Source organism: Staurois parvus, unplaced genomic scaffold (assembly GCF_062004578.1).
Source record: "Staurois parvus isolate SC_StPar_1 unplaced genomic scaffold, SC_StPar_1.0 ptg001879l, whole genome shotgun sequence".
Taxonomy (NCBI): domain Eukaryota; kingdom Metazoa; phylum Chordata; class Amphibia; order Anura; family Ranidae; genus Staurois; species Staurois parvus.
Window position 1 is genome coordinate 771,935 of NW_028319675.1, and position 17,430 is coordinate 789,364.

The 17,430-nt window shown below is 46.4% G+C and overlaps 1 protein-coding gene and 1 long non-coding RNA gene across 3 annotated transcripts in view; both read left to right on the forward strand.

Annotated features, from left to right (window-relative positions):
- The window catches only part of LOC149433919 (Fc receptor-like protein 3), a 28,551-nt gene extending 12,980 nt beyond the window's left edge, over positions 1 to 15,571 (forward strand). For both annotated transcript variants that reach the window (XM_089664298.1, XM_089664299.1), the window contains exons 6-11: positions 2,520 to 2,804; positions 7,282 to 7,539; positions 9,587 to 9,844; positions 10,974 to 11,006; positions 13,093 to 13,128; positions 14,563 to 15,571. In XM_089664298.1, coding sequence (XP_089520424.1) covers positions 2,520 to 2,804; positions 7,282 to 7,539; positions 9,587 to 9,844; positions 10,974 to 11,006; positions 13,093 to 13,106 — 848 coding nt within the window. In that variant the 3' untranslated portion in view covers positions 13,107 to 13,128; positions 14,563 to 15,571. The remainder of the gene's footprint in view (positions 1 to 2,519; positions 2,805 to 7,281; positions 7,540 to 9,586; positions 9,845 to 10,973; positions 11,007 to 13,092; positions 13,129 to 14,562) is intronic.
- A 164-nt stretch (positions 15,572 to 15,735) lies between these two features.
- LOC149433920 (uncharacterized) lies at positions 15,736 to 17,363 on the forward strand. Its single transcript, XR_016308833.1, has 2 exons — positions 15,736 to 15,864; positions 16,373 to 17,363. It is a non-coding gene; the product is annotated as an uncharacterized LOC149433920 (long non-coding RNA).
- The last annotated feature ends 67 nt before the right edge of the window (positions 17,364 to 17,430 follow it).

Below are 17,430 nucleotides of genomic sequence, written 5' to 3' on the forward strand. Positions count from 1 at the left end.
CCCTCAAATTAGAGCTGACAGTCTGCAGTTAAAGCACATCTTGTTCGTTTCATTTCAAATCCATTGTGGTGGTGTATAGAGCCAAAAATGTTAGAATTGTGTCGATGTCCCAATATTTATGGACCTGACTGTATATAAATGAAAATTATCGAAAATGTTGAAGAAAAACGCTTTATTTTTTAGTTTCGGTAAAAAAGTTTTTGCAAATAAATATTCTTTCTTCATAAATTTAGGCCGAAATACCGTCTTCTACATGTCTCTGGCAAAGAAATAACCCAAATCGGTGTATATTATTTAGGCAGTGTGTGAAAGTCTTGCCTGTGGTTGTCAGAGTCTTGCGAGGCCTCATGGGACTTGCAGTTCCTCAACGCCTGGAGGGCCATAGTTTGGAAACCCTGTAGCTCAGGGGTCTCAAACTGGTGGCCCAGGTCAGGGGTCTCAAATTGGTGGCCCTCCAGCTGTTGCAAAACTACAAGTCCCATCATGCCTCTGCCTTTGGGAGTCATGCTTGTAACTGTCAATCTTGCAAGGCCTCATGGGACTTGCAGATCCTCAACACCTGGAGGGCCTTAGTTTGGAGACCCCGTAGGTCAGGGGTCTCAAGCTGATGGCCCTCCAGCTGTTGGCAAACTACAAGTCCCATGAGGCACTGCGAGATTGATAGTTACAAGCATGACTCCCAAAGGCAGAGGCATGATGGGACTTGTAGTTTCGCAACAGCTGGAGGGCCACCATATGAGACCCCTGACCTACGGGGTCTCCAAACTATGGAACTCCAGGCGTTGAGGAACTGCAAGTCCCATGAGGCCTTGCAAGATTGACAGTTACAAGCATGACTCCCAAAGGCAGAGGCATGATGGGACTTGTAGTTCCGCAACAGCTGGAGGGCCAACATATGAGACCCCTGACCTACGGGGTCTCCAAACTATGGAACTCCAGGCGTTGAGGAACTGCAAGTCCCATGAGGCCTTGCAAGATTGACAGTTACAAGCATGACTCCCAAAGGCAGAGGCATGATGAGACTTGTAGTTTCGCAACAGCTGGAGGACCACCAGTTTGAGACCCCTGACCTACGGGGTCTCCAAACTATGGCCCACCAGGTGTTGAGGAACTGCGAGTCCCATGAGGCCTTGCAAGACTCTGACAACCACAGGCAAGACACCCAGAGGTATGATGGGACTTGTAGTACTTCAATAGTTGAAGGGCTGTAGTTTGGAGACCCTGTCTACGGGATACAGTATATATCTGAAAATGGATCCATCCTGATGTACTGACGGCCCATCGCATTTCTTGGGGCCCTAAATTCCCACATGGAAGAAAAATATATTTGAAATACTACAATTCTGGCCATATTTAATATATTTCAAAATATATTTCAATTAAAAAAAATAAATATATATATATATACACTGCATGTTGAAATGTTGAATGAAAAAATAAATTAAATTAAAAAAAAAAAAAAAAAAAAAAAAAAATATATATATATATATATATATACACAGTGTGTGTATATATATATATATACTGCATGTATACATATACTGCATTGTAGAAATACTACAATTCTGGCCCTATTCAATATATTTCATTTAAAATATATATATATATATACACTGCATGTTGAAATATGTTTTTATTACAAAATATATGAAAAATATTTTTCAAAATACATTTCAAGTGTACTGTATGTCTTTAAAAATCTACATCTACATTTTTTTTATGCATTTATAAAATATATGTAAAAATATATATTAAAATGACTTTTTTATATGTTAAAAAAAAATCGGAAGAATATATTTTAAAAATATATATTTTAAAAAATATATATTATTTAAAAATATATCTTTTTTAACATATTCTTCAGATTTTTTTAACAGCTGCTCACAGCGGCCGGGTAACCAAGCACTGCGATCCGTTGTGTCCACCAAACACAGCTTTCTTGGGAATCACCGTGCTGCATGCCCCAAGGGGTGCACCAGGACGCGTGACCACCACAAAGTATGGATATGTTGCCGTGCCTATAGAAGCCGGCCGCCAGCAGTACATTTACTGTTGGCAGTTGGCAAGCGGTTGGGAGGGCCCTGGGAGCTTCATATCTTGTGTAAGCCGCACCTTGATGAATATTGTGGTGGGGTTAGTTCTTCGAGACTCCTGGAACCAAATAGATATGTAGGTTGCTCTTCCAATAATAACTAGACTTCTTCAACATTACCTGATATCAGGGGCAGACTGACAACTCATGGGGCCCCCGGGCAATAGGGGATCATGGGGCCCCTGTGTCCTTGCCCAAACTCAAAAAAGCCTATGAAAAAGGTACCAGGGGCATCTCATGGGGCCCCCTACTGACCCCGGGCCCTCAGGCAGTGCCCAAGTTTCCAAATGGTCAGTCCGCCCCTGCCTGATATCATATAAGGGTTTGGACTTCACCCAGCCATGGGCTCCTCTGTAGAAGTCCCCTCTGTGGGTGGAAGGTGTACTCTTCCTGGAGAACTTCTTACATTAAGACTTTTATCTTTCAGAGGATATCGTACTGCAGAGACCTACCTCCATATACGAGGGAGACCCCCTGACCCTCAGATGTCGGAGCAGATCCTCATTCAAAGTGATCAACACCACGTTTTACAAGGACGACAAGATGATCAAATTTTCCACCTCCGACACGGAGCTCCATATCCATAAAGTGGACAGAAGAGTCACCGGGACATACAAATGTGTTCAACGACTACAGTCAGAGGTCTCTGGTCAGAATGGAACCCTCGTATCTTACAGAACATTGTCGGATATCGCTTATATTACTGTGACAGGTAAGTCCCCAAAGGGCAACTGCAGATCCAACTGAACAATAACATAACATGACTGTTATGAAGGCCCCAAAAAAATCAGAGGTTGGAGGAGGTTGGATGCTTCAGTGTGTTTCAGGGTTTTCCTCCTTTGTTAGGATTATAAGAAAGTTTAGAATATTGGCCTCACCACTAATGGAGGTGGTGCCAAGCTGTAGGCTTGTGTTTAATTTCATAGCATGCATTCAGAATTCCTCCCATTGACACTAATGATTTTGCACTGTTCCTCCCACTGATACCAATGATGGGACACTATTCCTCCCACTGACACCAATGATGGGGCACTATTCCTCCCACTGATACCAATGATGGGGCACTATTCCTCCCACTGATACCAATGATGGGGCACTATTCCTCCCACTGACACCAATGATGGGGCACTATTCCCCCCACTGACACCAATGATGAAGCACTATTCCCCCCACTGATACCAATGATGGGACACTATTCCTCCCACTGACACCAATGATGGTACACTATTCCTCCCACTGATACCAACGATGGGACACTATTCCTCCCAATGACACCAATGATGGGGCACTATTCCTCCCACTGATACCAATGATGGGACACTATTCCTCCCACTGACACCAATGATAAGGCACTATTCCTCCCACTGATACCAATGATGGGGCACTATTCCTCCCACTGACACCAATGATGGGACACTATTCCTCCCACTGATACCAATGATGCGGCACTATTCCTCCCACTGACACCAATGATGGGGCACTATTCCTCCCATTGACACTAATGATGGGGCACTATTCCCCCCACTGACACCAATGATGGGGCACTATTCCTCCCACTGATACCAATGATGGGGCACTATTCCTCCCACTGACACCAATGATGGGGCACTATTCCTCCCATTGACACTATCGATGGGGCACTATTCACCCCACTGACACCAATGATGGGGCACTATTCCTCCCACTGACACCAATGATGAAGCACTATTCCCCCCAATGACACCAATGACGGGGCACTATTCCTCCCAATGACACCAACGATTGGGCACTATTCCTCCCACTGACACCAATGATTGGGCACTATTCCTCCCACTGACACCAATGATGGAGCACTATTCCTCCCACTGACACCAATGATGGGACACTATTCCTCCAAATGATACCAACGATGGGGCACTATTCCTCCCACTGACACCAATGATGGGGCACTATTCCTCCCACTGACACCAATGATGGGGCACTATTCCTCCCACTGACACCAATGATGGGGCACTATTCCTCCCACTAATACCAATGATGAGGCACTATTCCCCCCACTGACACCAATGATGAGGCACTATTCCTCCCACTGATACCAATGATGGGACACTATTCCTCCCACTGACACCAATGATGGGTCACTATTCTTCCCACTGATACCAATGATGGGTCACGATTCTTCCCACTGATACCAATGATGGAGCACTATTCCTCCCACTGACACCAATGATGGGGCACTATTCTTCCCACTGATACCAATGATGGAGCACTATTCCTCCCACTGACATCAATGATGGGGCACTATTCCTCCCACTGACACCAATGATGGGGCACTATTCCTCCCACTGATACCAATGATGGGGCACTATTCCTCCCACTGACATCAATGATGGGGCACTATTCCTCCCACTGACACCAATGATGGGGCACTATTCTTCCCACTGATACCAATGATGGGGCACTATTCCTCCCACTGACATCAATGATGGGGCACTATTCCTCCCACTGACACCAATGATGGGGCACTATTCCTCCCACTGACATCAATGATGGGGCACTATTCCTCCCACTGACACCAATGATGGGGCACTATTCCTCCCACTGACACCAATGATGAGGCACTATTCCTCCCACTGACACCAATGATGAGGCACTATTCCCCCCACTGATACCAATGATGGGACACTATTCCTCCCACTGACACCAATGATGGGGCACTATTCCTCCCACTGTTACCAATGATGGGGCACTATTCCTCCCACTGACACCAATGATGGGACACTATTCCTCCCACTGATACCAATGATGGGTCACTATTCTTCCCACTGATACCAATGATGAGGCACTATTCCTCCCACTGACACCAATGATGAGGCACTATTCCCCCCACTGATACCAATGATGGGGCACTATTCCTCCCACTGACACCAATGATGAGGCACTATTCCTCCCACTGACACCAATGATGAGGCACTATTCCTCCCACTGACACCAATGATGAGGCACTATTCCTCCCACTGACACCAATGATGGGGCACTATTCCTCCCACTGATACCAACGATGGGACACTATTCCTCCCACTGACACCAATGATGGGGCACTATTCCCCCCACTGACACCAACGATGGGGCACTATTCCTCCCACTGATACCAACGATGGGGCACTATTCCCCCCACTGACACCAACGATGGGGCACTATTCCTCCCACTGATACCAATGATGGGGCACTATTCATCCTACTGACACCAATGATGGGGCACTATTCCTCCTACTGACACCAATGATGAGGCACTATTCCTCCCACTGATACCAATGATGGGGCACTATTCCTCCCACTGACACCAATGATGGGACACTATTCCTCCCACTGATACCAATGATGGGGCACTATTCCTCCCACTGACACCAATGATGGGGCACTATTCCTCCCACTGACACCAATGATGGGCGCTATTCCTCCCACTGACACCAATGATGGGGCACTATTCCTCCCACTGACACCAATGATGGGGCACTATTCCCCCCACTGACTCCAATGATGGGGCACTATTCCCCCCACTGATACCAATGATGGGGCACTATTCCTCCCTTTGATATCAACAATGAGGCGCTATTACTCCCCCTAATACCAATGATGAGGCATTGTTTACTCCCACTGACACCAGGACCAGGGGTGGACTGACAACTCATGGGGCCCCTGGGCAATAGGGGATCATGGGGCCCCTGTGTCCTTAGTCACACTCAAAGCACACCCAAAAAAGCCTATAAAAGGTACCAGGGGCATTTCATGGGGCCCCCTACAGACCCCGGGCCCTCGGGCCGTGCCCGAGTGCTCCAATGGTCAGTCCACCCCTGACCAGGACATTTTCTTCTCCCACTGGCCACAGTCCAACCCGCCTAAACTTTGAAGGACAGTAAACTGGCCCTCTGTTTATAAAGTTTGGAGACCCCTGGTTTAGAATTTTGGATGCCTCTCCACCAATCAAGGCAGAAACAAGCTGCATTTCTTATTTAGATCTCCTCCTAAGAAAATTTGTCACCAGCATATAGGTTCGCTCCGGCCCCATCGGTGGAGAGGAAGTCAACATGCTAAACCTTCAATGGAACTGAAGAGAATCTGAAGGCTTGTGCTCAATTTTAATATAATTGATTCCAAAAAACGTTTATTTAGAACATATCAAATGAAAATTAGAAGCTGCTACTTTTCTCCATCGGTAAAGAGACATCCAACGTTCTAAACCTCATCACACACTGTTTAGTATGTGACGAGGTTGGGAATGTGGGTGGAGAAGCCTCTCCACCGATGGAGGTTGAGGGAAACCGTAGGCTTATGCTTAGATTTGATAAGATGTATTCCAAAAAACCTTTTGTATTTAGAACTCATTCTATGAAATTAATAATAACAAGTTTCAACTTTTCTTCACTTCCATTGGTGAAGAGACATCCAACGTTCTAAACCTCATCACACACTGTTTAGTATGTGACGAGGTTGGGAATGTTGGTGGAGATGCCTCTCGACCGATGGAGGTCTAGAGAAGCTGTAGGCTTCTGCTCAATTTTCATAAAATGCATTCCAAAAAACATTTCTTAGCTCCTTCTATGGAAATTAACAAGTTTCAGCTTTTCACCACTTCCATTCAACAATCTAAACTTTATCCGTAATGTTCAGTGCGGGATGAGGATTCAAATGTTGGATTCCGCTCCACTAATGGAGGAAGAGAGAGGCTAAAGGCTTCTGCTCAATTTTCATACCATGCGATCAGAAAAACATTTCGTTTTTAGAGCTCATCCAATGAAGATTAGTCACGAGCCTCCAGCTTTTTTACATCTACATCGGTGACTGGGCATCCAATATTCTGTAACTTACTACGCACTGTTTAGGTTTAGAATGTTGACTTTCTCTCCACCATTGGATGAGGAGAGAGGCTGAAGGCTTATGTTCAATTTTCATAGGATGAATGCCAAAAAAACGTTTGTTTGGAACTGATACTTTGAAAATTAGTTAAGAGCAACTTCTCTCCACCTCCATTGGTAAAGAGGCACCCAACATTCTAAACCTCATCACACACTGTTTAGTGCATGATAAGGTTGGGAATGTTGGTGGAGATGCCTCTCCACCAATGGAGGTTGAGGGAAACCGTAGGCTTATGCTTTGTTTTGATAAGATGTATTGCAAAAAAACATTTCAGTGTGTCTCTTATTTTTTAGCCGTAGTGAGACCCGTGGTGACCTTCACGCCCAACTGGAGAAATCTATTGTCTGGGGACTCGGTGAGCTTAACATGTGACGTGGGATCTGGCGTTCAAGATAACCAGACCTATTACTGGTACAAAGATGATAAAGTGCTCAATGTTACTTTGAGAGATTTCACCATTCCATCGGCGTCCCAGAAACATGGCGGAGAGTACAAGTGCCGCACCAAATCCAGCAGCATGAGCCATCCCACCAAGCTGGAAGTCAGTGATGGTAAGAACATCAAGTGTGAACATCGCAACTCTTCTCTTAGTTACTCCCTGTTGGTCTGTTAACCACTTCCAGTCCGGACACTTTCACCCCCTTCCAGTCCAGACACTTTCACCCCCTTCAAGTCCGGACACTTTCACCCCCTTCCAGTCCGGACACTTTCACCTCTTTCCAGTCTGGACACTTTCACCTCCTTCCAGTCTGGACACTTTCCCCCCTTCCAGTCCGGACACTTTCACCTCCTTCCAGTCCGGACACTTTCACCTCCTTCCAGTCTGGACACTTTCACCCCCTTCCAGTCCGGACACTTTCACCTCCTTCCAGTCCGGACACTTTCACCTCCTTCCAGTCTGGACACTTTCACCCCCTTCCAGTCCGGACACTTTCCCCCCCTTCCAGTCCGGATGCTTTCACCCCCTTCCAGTCCGGACACTTTCCCCCCTTCCAGTCCGGACACTTTCACCCCCTTCCAGTCCGGACACTTTCCCCCCCTTCCAGTCCGGACACTTTCCCCCCCTTCCAGTCCGGACACTTTCCCCCCCTTCCAGTCCGGACACTTTCACCCCCTTCCAGTCCGGACACTTTCCCCCCCTTCCAGTCCAGACACTTTCACCCCCTTCCAGTCCGGACACTTTCACCTCTTTCCAGTCTGGACACTTTCACCTCCTTCCAGTCTGGACACTTTCCCCCCTTCCAGTCCGGACACTTTCACCTCCTTCCAGTCCGGACACTTTCACCTCCTTCCAGTCCGGACACTTTCACCTCCTTCCAGTCTGGACACTTTCACCCCCTTCCAGTCCGGATGCTTTCACCCCCTTCCAGTCCGGACACTTTCCCCCCTTCCAGTCCGGACACTTTCACCCCCTTCCAGTCCGGACACTTTCCCCCCCTTCCAGTCCGGACACTTTCCCCCCCTTCCAGTCCGGACACTTTCCCCCCCTTCCAGTCCGGACACTTTCACCCCCTTCCAGTCCGGACACTTTCCCCCCCTTCCAGTCCGGACACTTTCCCCCCCTTCCAGTCCGGACACTTTCACCCCCTTCCAGTCCGGACACTTTCCCCCCCTTCCAGTCCGGACACTTTCCCCCCCTTCCCCCCAGGCCTATTTTCAGCTTTCAGCGTTATCACACTTTGAATGACAATTGCGCGGTCATGCAACACTGTACCCATATAAAAAAATTTTTGCATTTTTTGGACTCAGATAAAGCTTTATTTTGGTGGTATTTATTCACCGCTGGGATTGTTACTTTTTTTTTTGCTATATAAATGAAAAAAATCCAAACATTTTGAAAAAAGAAGTGCTTTTGCAAATAAATAATCTTTCTTCATAAATAAAAATGTATTCAGCTATATGTTTAGTAAGAAAAAAAAAGCCAAATTAGTTTATTAAATTTTTTTCCCATTATATCTTTTATTAAATTTTCTTTTAAGAAAAAAATTACCTTATAAAACCATCATAAATCTTTTTACATCATACATATAAACCCCATACCCCCCCCCCCCCCCCTCAACACACCTCTGTCCAATCGCATCTTGTCCTCTCTTTCCCTTCCGATTAATCTACCCAGTTTATAGCCAAAAAGTATAATTTTTCTAAATTTTAATTTTACATTTTTATTTTATTTTTTATATCATTATTTATGTTTTTTTTACATACTGTCACCCCAGCAGTACAGTGTCACCATGGTGACACTGTACTACTTGTGGGGGGGGGTGATGATTTTTTTTTATTTTTCTTTGACACTGATTGCTTTTACAGCCTTTATGGGTGTAACATCAATCATTTCTCCTTCTCTCTGTCTGCATTCTTGCAGCCATTGAGAAATACTGTGTGAGCTGTGATTGGTCACAGCTTGTCACATGGTACAAGTCTGTTGTGAATGGCCCTGTACCATGTGATCTCTGTGATCATTCACAGATTTCACAAGTTGTAAGCAATGATGTCAGGAAACATCTTGTTTACCACTCTTCATGTGATCACTGATTGGCCAATCAAAACCGATATTTCATACTTAGACCCCAAAAAGCCGGTAATATTTCTCTGTTGTAGGGGACGTCATCTTGCAGCGAGACGCATCTTCCGTATATGAAGGATCCCCCCTGACTCTGAGATGTCACAGCCGCTCTGACTACAACCGGATCAACACAACGTTCTACAAGGATGACAACGAGATACCATCCCCGGCCACTGGATCCACGCTTCGCATCGATCGATTGGACAGACGGGCCACCGGGAACTACAAATGTTCTCAGCTCCTGGATGGAGCCTTCAGTGCTGAGTCCACACAGATCTATGTTGATGTGAAAGGTGAGACGTGGGAGGTGTTCAGATGGTCTTGACGTGCTTTACAATGAAATGGTCAGTCTACCCAAAACTCAGCACAGGGATAATGGGCACAGCAGGTGTACAGACCCGGGAACTCAGCACAGGGATGGTGGGAACCCCTCATAATGGGCACAGCGGGTGTACAGACCCGGGAACTCGGCACAGGGATGGTGGGAACCCCTCATAATGGGCACAGCGGGTGTACAGACCCGGGAACTCGGCACAGGGATGGTTGGAACCCCTCATAATGGGCACAGCGGGTGTACAGACCCGGGAACTCGGCACAGGGATGGTTGGAACCCCGCATAATTGGCACAGCGGGTGTACAGACCCGGGAACTCGGCACAGGGATGGTTGGAACCCCTCATAATGGGCACAGCGGGAGTACAGACTTGGGAACTCAGCACAGGGATGGTGGGAACCCCTCATAATGGGCACAGCAGGTGTACAGACCCGGGAACTCAGCACAGGGATGGTGGGAACTCCTCATAATGGGCACAGCGGGGGTACAGACCCAGGAACTCAGCACAGGGATGGTGGGAACTCCACATAATGGGCACAGCGGGGGTATAGACCCGGGAACTCATTGGACATTTCACCAATAGATTTGATCCATCCTCATGATGGTCATACACAGAGGAATTCTGGGTTGGATCTGCACAGAGAAGGCCGTTAGGTGCAGATCTAGTACAGTTGGCTGCAGCGGAGAAGAGTCATCCAGTCATGGGTTCTCATTTCCTTTGGTCAGCACCAGGGGCGGACTGACAACTCATGGGGCCCCCGGGCAATAGGGGATCATGGGGCCCGTGTCCTTGCCCAAACTCAAAAAAGCCTATGAAAAAGGTACCAGGGGCATCTCATGGGGCCCCCTACTGACCCCGGGCCCTCGGGCAGTGCCCGAGTTTCCAATTGGTCAGTCCGCCCCTGGTCAGCACTTTGGGATTTGGAGGATCAGAGGAGTGTCTGTAGCCAATCACATGGACATGTTCCTCCAGCAGATGTCAGAGGTGCCACACTGCCAGTCTGGGCCGAGTGAGGAGGAAAGAAGACTGGAAGACTTTGAATGGGAAATGAATTCTTTATAACAATCTCCATGTATTTGTGTTTTCAGATATCACCGATGTCCCGGCCACGCCCTCTCCAGGTCTGTATTTCATCTATTCATCGGCATCAGTAATTGTCCTTTATAGATGGCAGGACAGGAGGTGTAGAGGAGGGCGGGGTGATTGCAGCACTCACAAAATGTTATAGAGGTTGGAGGTAGAGAGTGCAAAACTATAGAGAAGGGAAAGGGAAGGAAGAAGGGAAGGAAGAAGAGGAAAGGGAAGGAAGAAGGGGAAAGGGAAGGAAGAAGGGAAGGAAGAAGGGGAAGGGAAGGAAGAAAGGGAAAGGGAAGGAAGAAAGGGAAAGGGAAGGAAGAAAGGGAAAGGGAAGGAAGAAGGGAAAGGGAAGGAAGAAGGGAAGGAAGAAGGGGAAGGGAAGGAAGAAGGGGAAGGGAAGGAAGAAGGGGAAGGGAAGGAAGAAAGGGAAGGAAGAAGGGAAAGGGAAGGAAGAAGGGAAGGAAGAAGAGGAAAGGGAAGGAAGAAGGGAAAGGGAAGAAAGAAAGGGAAGGAAGAAGGGAAAGGGAAGAAAGAAAGGGAAGGAAGAAGGGAAAGGGAAGGAAGAAGGGAAAGGGAAGGAAGAAGGGAAGGAAGAAGGGGAAGGGAAGGAAGAAGGGGAAGGGAAGGAAGGAAGAAAGGGAAGGAAGAAGGGAAAGGGAAGGAAGAAAGGGAAAGGGAAGGAAGAAGGGGAAGGGAAGAAAGAAGGGGAAGGGAAGAAAGAAAGGGAAAGGGAAGGAAGAAGGGGAAGGGAAGGAAGAAGGGGAAGGGAATGAAGAAAGGAAGGAAGAAGGGGAAGGGAATGAAGAAAGGGAAAGGGAAGGAAGAAGGGGAAGGGAAGGAAAAAAGGGAAGAAGGGGAAGGGAAGGAAGAAAGGGAGAAAGGGAAGGGAAAATAAGGAGGAAAAGAGAAGGGAAGGAAGGAGGGGAAGGGAAGGAAGAAAGGGAAAGGGAGAAAGGGAATGGAGAAGGAGGAAAAGAGAAGGGAAGGAAGGAGGAAAGGAAGAAGGAAAGGAATAGACATGCAGAGATGGAGAGAGAGAAAGTATAGAGGTTGGAGGTAGAGGGTGCAAAACTGAAGGAAGGGAGGAAGGAAGGGAAAGTATATGGGTTGAGGAGGTAGAGGGTGCAAAATGATAGAGAGGGAAGAAGGGAAAGGAAAGGGAAGGAAAAGGAGGGAGGAAGGGTGGGAATGGAGGAAAGGAAATGAAAGGAGGGAAAAAATGAAAGGGAAGTACAAAAAGCTACGCGTACACATGAAGAGGGAGAGAAAGAGACAGGAAGGTAAAGAGGTTGCAGGTAAGAGATGCAAAACCCACGAAAAAGGAAGAAAAGGAAGCGTTAAAAGGAAGGGAGGGAAGAGATGAAAGGGAAGTAAAGAGAAAAGGAATACACAAGAATACGTACAGAAAGAGAGGAAGATATAGAGAGCGGGGGGGTAGAGGATGCAAAACCAACAGAAGGAAAGGAGAGGAAGGAAGCAAGGAAAAGGGGAGAAGGGAAGGAAGAACGAAAGGAGGGAAAGGGAAGGATTGAAAGGTAGAATATGCACAAAGGTATGGGGGGGGGGGGGGGCAGATGTTGGTGTAAAACAATAGCAAGGAAAGGGAGGGAGGGAATGAAAGAGTACACAGGAAGAGTAAAGAGAGACAGAGAGGGAAAGTATACAGGTTGTGGAAGTAGAAGGTGCAAAATAATAGAAAGGAGGAGAAGAAAGGAAGGGAGAGAAGAGATAAATACAAAAGAATGAATAAAAGAAAAAGAAGGAAGAGAAGAAATAATAGAAGGAAAGAACAGGAAGGAAGGAAAGATAAAAGAACACAGGAAAATGTAGAGAGAGGAGTGGTATAGAGGTTTGGGAAGGGGAAAACCATGGATAGGGAGGAAGGGAAGGGAGCGCTAAAAGGAAGGAAAGAAACAAAAAGATAAAAGTACACATGAAGATGTAGAAGAAAGAGAGAGGAAGGTAAAGAGGCTGGGGAGGACAGGAAAGGAAAAAAGAAAGGAAAAGTAAAGGAAAAAGGGCCAGTCTGGGGCCAATTATAGGAAAGGTGACGGGATTGGTTCCCCAGTAATGAAACTGTTTGAATAAATATATATATAAATATTGTTTTAACAATGATTCACATTTCAGGTCCCGCCAATTAAATATATACACCTGGAGCTTCAGGTATGTAAGGAACCGGTTTTTGATTTACATCCAGTTATTGCATTTTAGTTGTTGAGAATGAAAGAATCGGGGTGGGGGAGAAAGTAGAAGGGGAGGCTCAGAGGAAGGAAAGGGGGGAATAGGTCAAAGAAAAAGTGAGAGTGTGGACAGAGAAGGAGAGGGGGAAGTGAGAGTGTGGACAGAGAAGGAGAGGGGGAAGTGAGAGTGTGGGCAGAGAAGCAGAGGGGGAAGTGAGTGTGGACAGAGAAGTAGAGGGGGAAGTGAGAGTGTGGACAGAGAAGGAGAGGGGGAAGTGAGTGTGGACAGAGAAGGAGAGGGGGAAGTGAGTGTGGACAGAGAAGGAGAGGGGGAAGTGAGTGTGGACAGAGAAGGAGAGGGGGAAGTGAGAGTGTGGACAGAGAAGGAGAGGGGGAAGTGAGTGTGTGGACAGAGAAGGAGAGGGGGAAGTGAGTGTGGACAGAGAAGGAGAGGGGGAAGTGAGTGTGGACAGAGAAGGAGAGGGGGAAGTGAGTGTGGACAGAGAAGGAGAGGGGGAAGTGAGTGTGGACAGAGAAGGAGAGGGGGAAGTGAGTGTGGACAGAAAAGGAGAGGGGGAAGTGAGTGTGGACAGAGAAGGAGAGGGGGAAGTGAGTGTGGACAGAGAAGGAGAGGGGGAAGTGAGTGTGTGGACAGAGAAGGAGAGGGGGAAGTGAGAGTGTGGACAGAGAAGGAGAGGGGGAAGTGAGTGTGTGGACAGAGAAGGAGAGGGGGAAGTGAGTGTGGACAGAAAAGGAGAGGGGGAAGTGAGTGTGGACAGAGAAGGAGAGGGGGAAGTGAGTGTGGACAGAGAAGGAGAGGGGGAAGTGAGAGTGTGGACAGAGAAGGTGCGTAAAGACTGAGACGAGTGGATGAGAGAGGCAGCAGAGGAGAGGGGGAAGTGAGAAAAGAAGAGGGGGAAGTGAAAAAAGAGGAGAGGAAAGGGAAGAAGAGTATAGAGTAGGGGAAATGGTTTAAAGAAGAGGACAGAGATGGGGGAGGGAAGTAAGAAAAGGAGCAATGAAGAGAGATTGGGAATGGAGGGGAGGAGGAAAGGGCGGGTGTAGAGTAAGGGAAGTGGGTGAAAGAGGGGCATGAAGAAGGGGAAGTGAGAGAAGACAAGGGAAAGAGATGGGAAGAAGAAAGGTGTAGATGGCAGAGCGGGGGAGGGGGGTTCATGAAAGAAGGAGAGATGAAGAGAGGGTGAGAAGAGGAAGAAAGGTGGCAGGGGGTGTATAGTGGGGGAAGTAGCGAAGAAGCGGAAGTGAGAGGAGAGGGGAAGAGATGGAAAGAGGAGGAGGAGGAGGAGTTGCGTAGAGTAGAGGGAACAAGGTGGCCATAAGTGTTAATGATTTTGCTGACTTCAAGTATAATGGGACATCTCCTTTCTTCTGTCTCCTTCGGGGGGTGAATTTTCAGGAACGTACTGAGTATGGAAACCTGAAAGAAGCAACAAACACCAGGCTCCAAACACAACCAGGGTCAGGGTCCATCAAAGCAACAACAGAACCCACTGGGACAAGCCCTCACATCCTTGTGAGATCCTATGTGTGTTCATCCATGACTATGCAAAAGCCACATTGATATGAGCTTTGCTTTCAAACAGCTGCAAGACCGAGTAGAATCCAAATTGATTTGCATACATTTTCATAACAACCTGTTCTTCACCAAGGACCAAACAGTGGTGAAGACTGAGTTGACCTCTACCACAATTACAAAAGCATCTCCTTTATTGGCCAATATATGTACAAAGGACTGAGTTTTGACATCAGGCACCCCCATGAGATCCTCTTCTTCTTTACCAAGGACCAAACAGTGGTCAAGACTATGTTGACCTCCTCCATAATTGCAACGGTATCTCCTGTTCATTAATGGCCATCATTTCCAAGGGCCTGAGCTTTGACGTCAAACATCTTCATAAAAAGCCTCTTCTTCTTTACAAAGGACCATATGATGATCAAGGCTGGGTTGGCCTCCACCATAATTGCAAAGGTATCTTCTTTCCATTAATAGCCCTTGTTTGTACAAAGGACTGAACTCCACCATCAGGCATCCTCATGAGAACCTTTTCTTCTTTTCCAAAAAACAAACGGTGGTCAAGGCTGAGTTGACCTCCACCATAATTGCAAAGGTATCTCCTGTTCATTAATGGCCATCATTAAAAAGGTCTGAGCTTTGACATCAAACATCTACACAAGAACCTCTTCTTTACAAAGGACCAAATGATCAAGGCTGGGTTGGCCTCCACCATCATTGCAAAGGTATCTCCTTTCCATTAATGGCCCTTGCTTGGACAAAGGACTGAGCTCCACCATCAGGCATCCTCATGAGAACCTTTTCTTATTTACCAAGGAACAAACGGTGGTCAAGGCTGAGTTGACCTCCACCATAATTGCAAAAGTATCTCCTGTTTATTAATGAACATCATTTCCAATTATGGTGGAGGTCAACTCAGCCTTGACCACCGTTTGTTCCTTGGTAAAGAAAAGGGTCTCATGAGGATGCCTGATGGTGGAGCTCAGTCCTTTGTACAAACAAGAGCCACTAATGGAAAGGAGATACCTTTGCAATTATGGTGGAGGCCAACCCAGCCTTGATCATCATATGGGCCTTTGTAAAGAAGAAGAGGCTCTTATGAAGATGTTTGATGTCAAAGGACCATATGATAATCAAGGCTGGGTTGGCCTCCACCATAATTGCAAAGGTATCTCCTTTCCATTAGTGGCCCTTGTTTGTACAAAGGACTGAGCTCCACCATCAGGCATCCTCATGAGAACCTTTTCTTCTTTACCAAGAAACAAACGGTGGTCAAGGCTGAGCTGACCTCCACCATAATTGCAAAAGCATCTCCTGTTTATTAATGACCATCATTTCCAAGGGCCCGAGCTTTAACATCAAAGATCTTCATAAAAGCCTCTTCTTTACCAAGGAACAAACGGTGGTCAAGGCTGAGTTGACCTCCACCATAATTGCAAAGGTATCTCCTGTTTATTAATGGCCATAATTTACAAAGGCCTGAGCTTTGACATCAAACATCTACACAAGAACCTCTTCTTCTTTACAAAGGACCATATGATGATCAATGCTGGGTTGGCCTCCACCATCATTGCAAAGGTATCTCCTTTCCATTAATGGCCTTTGTTTGTACAAAGGACTGAGCTCCACCATCATGTATCCTCATGAGAACCTTTTCTTCTTTACGAAGGAACAAACCGTGGTCAAGGCTGAGTTGATCCTTGTTTGTTCCTTGGTAAAGAAGAAAAGGTTGTCATGAGGATGTCTGATGGTAGAGCTCAGTCCTTTGTACAAACAGTGGTCAAGGCTGAGTTGACCTCCACCATAACTGCAAAAGTATCTCTTGTTTATTAATGACCATCATTTCCAAGGGCCCGAGCTTTAACATCAAAGATCTTCATAAAAGCCTCTTTACCAAGGAACAAACGGTGGTCAAGGCTAAGTTGACCTCCACCATAATTGCAAAGGTATCTCCTGCTCATTGTTGGCCATCATCATACAAAGCACTAAGCTCCGATACCAGACATCTCCACGAAAACCTCTTCTTAGCCTTTGACATCTAAATAGAAGCTATATTGAGCTCAAACATTCTTCAAATGTCTTCTAGACCAAACCATTGTTGGAGGCTTTTGGCAATACAAATTCCTTGATTTTCAGTGAACAGGAAAAGGTTATTATTTTTATATTGAAGAACAAGTCCACAATCCATTATGGGAAAGGCTTTGCCCAGAACGTGACAGATATGGATTCTAAACAGAGATGGAAGGTTCTTATGGGGAAAGTGTAATAATAGAACTTTTACTAGTAGTACAAAACCAACCCAACGTCTTCAGTAGGACCATGGTGGCAAAATGATTATGGCAGCTATCCTGCTGTGGCCCCGATGAAGAGAGGGCACACCTGTATAATGTGTTTGCGTCCTGATTTTTACCATCAATAAAAGTTCTTTGATGACCATTCCACCCACCATCTCCGGTTGGATCCATCCATATCTGAGGGAATTTTCGTTCCCGTAAGAGATTGACCAATTGTTCTTCTCATGTTCTCCACTAAGGAGCAACCTATAAACAAGGACTTCTTGAGCTTTTCTTGAGGAATGTTGTTAGTTTGCACCTACAGGCTTTTTATCTTTTCATGTTTGGTGTCAGATTAGCAAAATATTGTTTCTGTTTAGCCATAATAAATAAAAAAATGTTTTATATCTACCCCGAAAATCCTTCCATTTCTGAAACAAGCGGCGCCGGTGTGAGGGAAAGTCAATACTTTATTTCA